We start from the raw sequence: 10,831 nt of genomic DNA, 5'->3' as shown, positions 1-10,831 counted from the left end.
CAAGCATGACGGTATTTTATTTCTGTCTTCTTATCACTGAATAGGAGCATGCTTCTGTCTTTTCTAAAAGAGTACTGAAATTTGAGGTATAGAAGTGAATGTGAAGAAGTTTTTTATTGCTGCCCCTGATGACTCGCATCAGCACTTACTTTTTGCAGTCCTTGTGTCTTCAAACTAACAACAGGGGTAGAGACAGACACTTGTGACTGAATCAATTCAGTGATAGCTTTCATCTCCATAAACTGAGCTATTTCATCTTCCAGAAGTTTTTTCTCTTCCCCTAATTTCAGCTCCTCTTCTTGATGTATTAGCGCAAGATGTTCAAATTTAGTCAGTACCTATTTAAAGAAAGAAAAAACCAGCATTTCCAAGTAGCAACACAAGGTGGTGATATCACAATATAAAACCCCCTGCAAATTAACAGTAAAACCCATCTCAATTTGTGTTAATAGTTGTTAGAAACTGCAGTTATTTCCCCAAACTGTTAGGACTAAAAAACAGCAATACAGAAAAATAATAACTTTTATCAGACTGTTCTCATGATCCATGCTATTACACTCAAAGTACAGGTGGAAAACATGGGAGGCACTAAGTGAATACCAGATTTCCTACTACGTTCTACTGCACCTTTATTATATCAAAAATAAGGAAGCCTTTAGAGATGAACCAATTATCAACAGATAGATTAAATCAAGATGTGTCAAGTAGAATACAGTTCCCTAAAATCAAGTGGGGAAGTGTATATTGATCAGATTTAAATATTAGTAAGTACACAGAGTAAGTCCGGTTGGAGAGTTACCGGTGGCTTGCAAGAAGCTAACTACTTTCTACAGTAATAGTTCTCTGATTGGGGTTTTTTGACATACTAATGAATTTCAGTTTCCAGATGTATTTCAACCAGTTTAAACCTACTGTGAAGTTGTGTGTCACAACAAAAGGGTACTTTGCCTCTCCTCGTCTCTCATTTCCCCCCCCACAAATTCTCCTAGAATCCTGCTTTTGCAAAGGAGAAACTAAGAATTAACTAAGACTATAAATGTAACAGTATGCCTGTTGTGCACAGCAGAGCTGACAAGTTGTACAGGTGCACCTACAAGTTTCCTCTAAATGAAGGATGTGAAAGAAATCTGAAGTACAACAGAAACTCCTGGTTTTCTTTAGTTTCCAGATAGAAATACAGCAGCAAGAGTACATGACAAATGTTCTTTAGGAGTGACTGCATGATCACTTTCCCACATCAGGAAGTTGGATAACTAATATCCATTCTGCTGCAATATGCAGAGCTCACAAACCACTTGGTATCAATTATACAAGGAAAATATCACAGGGTAGCACAGATACTGTATAAAACCTTGCTGAACCTGCTTTGAACATGGCTAAGCATTCTTCCAGTTGGACAGCCTCATCCTGAGAAGGCCTGAATCTTTTTCTTCTCCACAAGCACCATGGGGGTCTTAACAGATTTAGAAAACAAATATTAAGCCACCTTCTTATTTAAAACACATACCTGAATACCTCACAAGAACTGCTACAGCTTTGCTAGGGGACTGAGGTACAGAAAAGAACATTAATAAAAATACACAGGTTTCCAATTTCAATTAAACCAGTGTTCGAATATAAATATGCAAGACCATGATAAGTGTCTGGCAGAAAGTAGATGAGGAGACGCTATCTTGCTAGTCCAGCTTGACAGGGCTAAATCTTCAACAACATAGCCAAGAAATATTCCACATCTTCAAATAGTCTTAAGGCAACTGAGAAGAGATGAGATTTTAAAACCAGAACCAAAACAAACCAACAGAATACCAGACACACACACTTTCAAACCTCTCAGCATGAGGGTTGAGCTTAGATTTAATAACTGAATCTGGAAGTCAGGCAAACATGCATGGCCCACTCTGGAAAACCACCCATGGCATTTTTTCCTAAAATCTTGTTTTTTACAGAGCAATCTATGCACAAAAGCACCTACTGTGTTGTTACAGCATACCAATGTTTCTTACCACACTGCTAGAGAAGACAAAGAAACACAACCACTATATTCATCACTCTCTTACTTCACCGTATCAACTCCTACTCTAGACATGTACCAGCTATCCACCAAAGCCTTTAGACCATAAGATCCTGCCTTCCAAAAAACCCAGTACCATTTACAGAATTACAGAAACATTTAAGCTGGGAAAGTCCTTTAAGATCATCAGGTCCAACCATGAACCCAGCACTGCCAAGTCCACCACTAAACCATGTCCCCAAGTGCCACATCTACAAATCTTTTAAATACCTCCAGGCATGGTGACTCACCACTTCCCTGGGCAGCTTGTTCTCCAGTGCCTAACAACCCTTCCAGTGAAGGCATTTTTCCGAATATCCAGTCTAAACCTCCCACGACACAACTTTAAGTCCATTTCCTCTCATCTTGTCCCTTATCACTCAGGAGAAAAGATGAACCCCAAACTCACTACACTACTCCTTTCAGGTAGTTGTAGAGAGCAATAAAGTCTTCCCCAAGCCTTCTTCAGTCAAAACAACCCCAGCTCCCTCAGCTGCTCCTCCTAAGACATATTTTCGTTTGCTGGTGTCTAATCAATCTGCTGAGCCAATCAACCTGTGTAATCAAACTGCTTTTGATTTAAAGTGTTACTGTCCTCAAAATATTAGGAAATTATCAACCAGTGATTTTGTTAAGAACTTAGCTGTTCCAAAGCTCAGAAAAACTCAAGACAGACAGGCATGCTTGCCTGTTGCTCTGCCTCTTCCAACATTGCTGCTTTCTCATTCACTCTCTGCACAAATCGTTGCTTAATCTCCTCTTCTTTTCTTTCCATTTCAAGGAAGAACTCCAGCCTCTTTGCCTCAATGACTTCCTGCAGACTGAAGTTCAAAAATGTAAGCAACTCTCCAGCACGCTGCTTTATTCAGTGTGGAAAACCAACAATCTAGAAAACTATGTAAACAATTAATACTCATCTGAAATATTAATTTCTACAGCTTCCCACATAAAAATTCATAAAGAAACCTAAACAGAAGCAAGCATCTTATCTTTCTATTTTTTTATTTATGTAAACAACCCTGAGTAAAATTATTTATGCTAGCAGCTCCTGGGCAATTTACATTTCAAAGTGAATACAGCACTTTAGGCCTCGCATGTTCTAAAGACTTGATTTATACCTTTCTGACTCCAACATGCATAAGCTTCTTCCTTAAGTTACTTACTATTAAGACACTGAAATAGCCAGAAAAATCCCCCAAAATTTCCGCATTGTGAAACCTCAGTCTTCAGGTAGGACTGTATAAAAACAATTATTCTGGAGCATTAACATAACAAGAACTGATTGTTCCTATATGAAAATGAAAGAAAATAACAGGATCTTCAAATATATATTGCACTCTCTTTTTGTAATATCAAAATTTAAATATGGCAGAATTACATTGAATTTATTCTACATTAATTTCCTAAGTAGTTCAACACCCAAAACACAGGGTTACTTTCCAACATGCAACAGCCAGAACCTCAAGACTGCTTGTTTTTTCCTGAACCCTCTCTTCCAGAAGCAAATAAACTGCCTATATACTATACTTATATTTGAAATTATATAGGAGGAGTAAATTAGTTCAGATCATTGAGCAACTATCTGGCAAAACAACAAGTCAGCAAGTAAATCAAACATTTCTTTACTTTTAAATCTATGCCTCCCTTCTCTTTTCAGTACACAAGATAATTTTTTTTTTCTCCAAACAAGAGGTACTTGAAATCGAGATACTTCTTTCATGTCAAAGTATATCATGGCAAATTAAAAGATGCTAGTAATTTATTCACATGAATAAACTACTAGAGGTTTGACATTTTCAGGGTGTATACTACCACTGTCAGGCAGTGCTGGCAGGAAATGCTCTGCTTTTCAAGGAAAAATGAATGAAGCTTGTACACAGATGTAGCTCATACACCAAACTGCCTTTGAAAACAAACCTCCTTAATGACACAAGTTCTTCCATCAAAACATTTACCACAGACTTTTCTAAGTCACATGATTCCAGAGAGTAGAACTGGTGGATCACAGCTGTGTTAATGGTTATTGGAAACTCAAAAGCATTGTCTTCTATGACACACAGCTTAAGAACAGATCAAACCATGGATAATGTTCTAGCTTTTTTCTGGGGCTGTTCTCTTACACCCCAGTGTAAGAACACTTCCTGAGTGCTGACTGGCCAGCCTTCCTCAGCTAACATGAGTTACTGTCCTTTGCCAGATAACTCATGCCTTCCACCCTGATGTAAAATAAATAGGTATGTATACCAAGTATTTAATTTTGATTTATACGTTTAATACACATACATACTTATGTACCAGTTTTTGTTCTTTTACTGTTTATATTTAAACCATTGATAAATGGAAAAACTTACAAAAAAAACCCCAGAGATCTAAAGAGTTAATTATTTAGCGTAATGCTAAACTTATACAGCTCTCTTAAATAGCTCTCTTCTATATTTAAATTTATGATGACTGGGCAGTTTCCCACTCCTGAAGTTTCTTATTTGTATTCAAAATATCATCTAAAGAGACAGAAGAAACATCTTGAAATTGCACAGGCAGACAGTGTTTGTAAGATATCAAGGTCAGGGCACTCCTCCTATTCTATCTTATTTGACCACTACATGGCAACAAAATAAATTCAGAACAATTACCTTTTTGTGTTTGGGTTTGTTTTGGGGGTTTTTAATCAGCTATGAAGTAACTTAAGTCACCTGAAATTCTAAATCCCTAAATCCACATGAAACAGGGACATGGTTTTCACACAGATTAATTCCACACAGTATTAATTCACACTATCTCTAAGTTTAGACAATAATGCTACAGCACGGGTTTTTCAAGTGCTAGCAATCTCACACTATACACACTTCTGCACCCAGTGTCAGTTCTGCTAGATAAAATGCTGCCCTTGGGTACAATAAAGGTGCTAGACTAAGTTAACATGCTGCAATCCCACCTCCATTTCTTTATGTGGACATCTTTACACCCAGACTAGGTTACTTTATCAGGTAAAAGCAATTTTGTCTTGAAATAAGTAAAAGATTAACTTTGGAGACACTGGACTCAGTAAGTAATCAAATTACACATAGAAAGGAGAAATAAAAGTGTATTTTTTAAATTTACTGTGTGGGTGGTTGTGAATGCCAGTAAGTGTTCAAGTGGAAGTGTGGAAGTGTTCAAGGCCAGGCTTGTTGGGGCTTTGAGCAACCTGGTCTGGTGGAAGGTGTTCCTGTCCATGGCAGGTAGGTTGGAACTACATGGTCTCTGAGGTCTCTTTCAACCCCAACCATTCTATAATCCCATGAAATATCCCCTCTTCCTGGACTGAATTGTTCTGGGCATCACTGTCTTTGGTTACAATGTAAGATGTAACCAGAAGTATGTATTCTATCACCAGCTGTTAAAACCAGGTGGGGCAGTGGTCTTTATCTCTTCCATGACTCCCTCCTGATAACTCCCTGTGCAAGTTTGAAAACAAACCAGCAGGCACCAAGTCAGAATAACAATTTAATGGAAATTAAAGAAAAGGAAAAGAAAGTAAAAGAAAACACTGACAGAGTCAAGATACAACCTGAGTCCCTGTTAGGTAAGGTGGTGGTAGCAGTCTGGTAGAATAGTGGCTGCAGTCCTCTGAAGTGGTGATCCTGTGGTAGAAAGGGTCTGCTCTTCCTCAGAAAGTCCAGTGGTGGCTGTGTAGCTCCTGTCCTCTGGAAATCCAGTGGAAAGAGTGTCTCTGGTGTTCAGAGTCCCAGATTATATCCACGATGGGATGCCTGGCTCCTCCCTCTGGGTGGAGCATCTCACAATAGGGTAATGAGTCATGAGGCCAAGTGTTGATTAGGCTCATTAACAGAAGACAGTCCAGAGGGAGTTATCTCTGAGTCATGCAGCAGGACAATGGTGGGCCATTAACAGTGAGATAGTCTGGGGGGAGGAGGCAAGGAAACACTGCCCCACCTGATTTCCACAGCTCATGAGGATGGTAATAGAATACACCTCAACCTAGGACACTCCCTCCAGCGGGACATCTTCTGTTAATGGAACACCCAGCCTCACTGCATGACTCATAAAATTACATCATCCCATTGTGAGATGCTCTGCCCAGGGGGAGGAACCAAGCCTTCCTACCTGGATATAATCTGAGGTTAGGAACACCACAGTCAGCCTTACCTACTGGATTCCCAGAGGACAAGAGCTACATAACCACCACTGGACCTTCAGAGGAAGACCAGACCCTTCCACAGGATCACCGCTTTAGCAGAACCACATTTATCACTTCACCAGGACTGCAGCCACCATTGAATTGGACTGCTGCCAGCACCCTGCCCGGCAGGCTGTCAGGTTGTATCCTGACTCTGTCAGTATTTTTGTACTACTGCATTTATTTTTAATTCTCCTATTAAACTGTAGTTCTGATTTCGTGTCTCTCACTAGTTTGCTTTCAAACTAGTACAATCACCAAGACAGAACTAACTCAAAATTTCCTTTTGTGTGTTTGGTATATCATCAACACAATAACCCAAACACTCCTTGGTTTTGGAGATTTGGGGAGGAAGGAAAAATGGTTCACCAAATCTTAAGCCAATCCTTTCAACATTACTACGTCCACTGCTCACAGTAAAACATTTTTTGGTTTATCTGAAGACTGGTTTTACTGCTTCTCAGTTAGCACATTATAAAAATCAAGTTCACAGGTTCTCTCATTCTTCTGGCTTAGACATCCAGAATGTTACACTCTGTACAAAAACACTTGCAAAATTTAAATGTTATAACTAATAATTTAAATAATGTATTCTTATTGAGGTTTTGGAGTAAGGGATTGTGAAAAAAGTCTAAGCTAATCATACATAGCAGCACTACCACCTGCCTTTCTACAGAAGCATAGCTATGACATACAGTTTTTCTGTCTGCATGAGACTGAAAAAATGGAAGCCTAAAATTGCAAATCAGACACATTATGCTCATAAATAAAGACTCTGAAGTGAATTCAATTCTCAGTGGAACTTTGAACAACTTAGGTATTTAAAGTTTGTTCAATTCAACTTTTAAAAGCTTTCAAATTTGAAAGGAACACCTGTAACTTTTTGCGTAACATCTGACTATCAATTAAGGTATATCAGAAAAACTAAAAAAACCAAAGATTAACTAGTGGCAGATATTTCTAGCACAGTGCTTTGACTCAGCTGACTGGCTCAGTTGCTATTGAGCAATAATAAGGATGTGGTAAATCTAAATAATTAGCAATTTTCCAGTAGAGGCATGAAAAACAAGTATTTTGGGTGTGGTCCGATCTCATTCTAAGACGGTTAAAATATTTAGCTCAAATGCAAAGGTCTGCAGCTGGTCAGATGAACTCCATTGCCAAGTGACTTCTTAAGAAAAACGTCTAATAGCCTTTCAAATGTTAGGTTTCTTTTCTTAGATGTGACAACAAGAGTTATGTCAACCTTCCTCTACAAATAAACTTACTCCTATCACTGAGTCCTTCCTGGTTTTCTGTCATCACCTTCAAAACAGACTGAAAAATAAACACGTTCAAGAACTGCAAGTTCTGAATATCCCAGTTTCAGGGAGGAATAAAGCATGGAATGATTCCCCACATACTGAGAAACCAAGATGCTTATGTTACAACCATGTTTAATTGCAATTATAATGAAGAACAAACTGAAATTATGATGACAGAAAAACAACTAACCCAGAGAATGATTAACATCAGCGAATCTAAATATGCAAGCATAGAGCCTGAATTACCAATCCTCAGCTTTTTTTCAACAGACCATGGTCTATCAGTTTTCTTCTTTCAAAACAAAAATGTCCCCATAGGCAACAATGGAAAAATTGTTAAGCCCATAGGCTTAAATTGAAAAATGAACTTAACAAAATGTCCAATTTGGAAACACTAGCAATCCTCTCCTCCCTTGCAAATACCTAGGCCAACTAGGTGTGTGTGTATATTTAGAAGTTCGTTTTCCTGGAAGCACTCTTCATGTCTAGATATCTGTTTTCAATTATTTCAAATTTTACCATTTAAAACACCTCAGCAATTATCTCTCTCTGAGAACAACCTGAAACTAGGAATTTGTGTTCCTAATGAACATAACTGGACCATTGAAAAGGCAGGACCCATGTGCCCACACACAGAAAAAGCTTATCTTTACTTTTCAACAACAAAGAAATGCAAATGCCAATTTTAAGTAGCAAAAAATATAAAATTATAAAGTTATAAAAAATCCACTTCCTTAATTTTATATCCAACAGCTACTGCATAAGATGCATAAACCACACCCTAAATACTCTGCTATCCACTGACTTCATTACTTCATTCTTAGAATGCAACTGCAAACTAACAAATTAAAAAGTTATGAAATAGCTTCACCAAAAATACTGAATTAGGGAGTAGGTGTTTTTGAAAGTGCACAAGACAGTCACTTCAGACCTCCTTTATTTTCCCTAGCAATAAGATGCAAATATATTTTTCTATTGTGTGCTGAAAACATCGCTTTCCACATTTCCCATTAAAAAAGTAAAACTTGCCAACGTGTTTTACACACATGTAGGAGCAAAAGCCTTTACAGATGTCTGCCCAAAACCTATCTCACAAGGTAGCTGGACATCCAGGAATTACTGGGTTTGTTTTGCAGTGGCATACAATTTTGGATAAATAATCTACTGTCCTACTTCTAAATCCGAAAGAGTGGTACTGGAACTTCACAGGCAGCTTCTTCACAATATGCCAAAAGGCAGGGCACATTAGCTACTCAAGTGTCAGTGTTCAAATGCTACAAACAGCCAATTACTCAAGTCTAGCTGAGGTTGTCTAAATTTACATTATTACCAAATTTAATATGTAGACAGCTACATCACAGGCACAAAATAAGAACTTCTCAACATGCCTTTTGATGATTACTTACTCAAGTAGCATGAAATTTTAATCTTCAGGCATATACTGCTATGCAAGATTAATTATACTGTAAAACTACAGCTCCTAGAATCCACATGTATATATTGTGAACATCTTTAAGGAAAAAATGGATGACAATTTAATAATACATTTTTGCCTAAAAGAACTGGATAGTCCCTATTCTAAAAGTTATTTAAATGTACAAGCAAACTGGGAAGCACTGAATTTCCTCTACATAAAAAGACATTTTCTATCACACTGTTGAGGATGACACTTTCTACTGTTTCCTCAGTAACTTGATAAAACACCTTATGGGTAAGGCTGCATTAGTCTGCTAATTACACTGCATACACATCCTCTAAATTCTCTCCTTTTTTTATGGTATCATAAAATGTCTCTCCCAAAACACCAAACACCTCTTTCAGACCTCAGTGTCTTTCACTATGCCACGTTATGGAGGGACAACCACATCCATCCTAGTCTTACTTTTCTCTTCCTGTTGCAGTAAATCTGGGAAAAAGTTCCATTTTTCTAGATTCTTATGGAATATCTATTCTCATCCTTCCAAAACAATGACATTTTCAATAGATTTGATTTATTTAAACTAATTAATAAGTGTACTGTCTTGCCAAAAATCTCTCAATAAAACTGACATCTAGTGGGCCACACATAAAAACTACACACCAAAGAGAACTCAGCTCTTCTGTGTATCCAAAAAGAAAAACAACTTCTAAATGAACTCTGAAGTGTAAAGTACTGGGACATTCTGATGTGAACCTGCCACTTTAGGCTGTTAACAAAACACAAACTGTGTTTTACAACAACAATTCCTGTGTTTGTAGAAGAAAGCACTTCTATGGATGATGTTTTTTATAATTTAACTCTTATCCTGAGATGGCTGTACACCATGAAATCCAGTTTAAGAAAAGCCAAAGGTAGTGGAGTCAATATTGCCCTGAACAAATCTCTAAAAAAAGTCTTCTCTAGACAAGGATAATAATACATCAGCTGTTAACACAGGTTCTTAAACCTAAACCAAATTAAAATCTACAGTTAATTTCAGTTGGTTTTAAACCTCTTTCACCTTTGGTTCTCTTTTTATGAAACAGATGTATTCCTTTCTTGGTAAATCAAGAGACCACTGGTTCAAGGTCAGCTCAAGATCATCTAAATGAACTAATCTGCAAATGTGCCTTTGTTCAAACAATGAGAAACTGGTTTTAATGCAAAGTCTTATTCTGTTCTCATGCCTGCTTTAAGTCAGTATTTCCCACCACGACTATGCAGTAACAGTGCTTTGCTTGAACAACTCCTGAAGCAATCACTCTTCCCCATCAGGATTCTGACCAGTTAAAAGTACAGTCCCGTGCATTAACAAAAAAAGGAAGCTGGAAGAGGGAGACGAGAGAACTGAAAATAAAAGATTATAAACAAAATGCATATAGAAATTTTAAATGCTTCCTGCAGAAAGCAGCTTTGCTACATGAAACAACTGAGTGTCCATAACCTTCTGCTTAACTTTCCTTTAGAATCCTCTTTTAAATCCCTATAGTCTAGCAACAGATTTCTTGACCTGAAAATGCTAAGACATTTGTTATTATGGCAGATAATTTGGGAAGTCAACAGCGTAACCACTTATTTTGTAAAAGTTTTTCTTCAGTTCCTTCCGAACCTGGAGTCCAATAAAACCATTATTCAGAATCAGACATCCTTAAGAGAGAAAGTAAAACATAATACTTATATATAATGAAAATTAATTTAAAAATTCATAAAGTGCAGGTTCCAAAAGAAAACAGACACACTTCCTTAAGAAAATTAAAATCCTCAGGTTTATTACAGAAGAGAAAAATTTCAGAAATAAACTGTTTTTCATGTTTTCAAAAACAATGCTGATTTAAACC

At 37.4% G+C, this 10,831-nt stretch overlaps 1 protein-coding gene across 1 annotated transcript in view; it reads right to left on the bottom strand.

Moving 5' to 3' along the window:
* Positions 1-252: 252 nt before the first annotated feature.
* The window catches only part of SEPTIN10 (septin 10), a 30,416-nt gene continuing 19,837 nt past the window's right edge, over positions 253-10,831 (bottom strand). The window contains 1 exon segment of the mRNA XM_069004826.1: positions 253-338. Coding sequence (XP_068860927.1) covers positions 332-338 — 7 coding nt within the window. The 3' untranslated portion in view covers positions 253-331.

The sequence above is a fragment of the Aphelocoma coerulescens genome, chromosome 1 (genome assembly GCF_041296385.1).
Source record: "Aphelocoma coerulescens isolate FSJ_1873_10779 chromosome 1, UR_Acoe_1.0, whole genome shotgun sequence".
NCBI lineage: Eukaryota > Metazoa > Chordata > Aves > Passeriformes > Corvidae > Aphelocoma > Aphelocoma coerulescens.
Note: the sequence above shows the minus strand (reverse complement) of the source record. Positions and strands in the feature narration are given on the sequence as shown.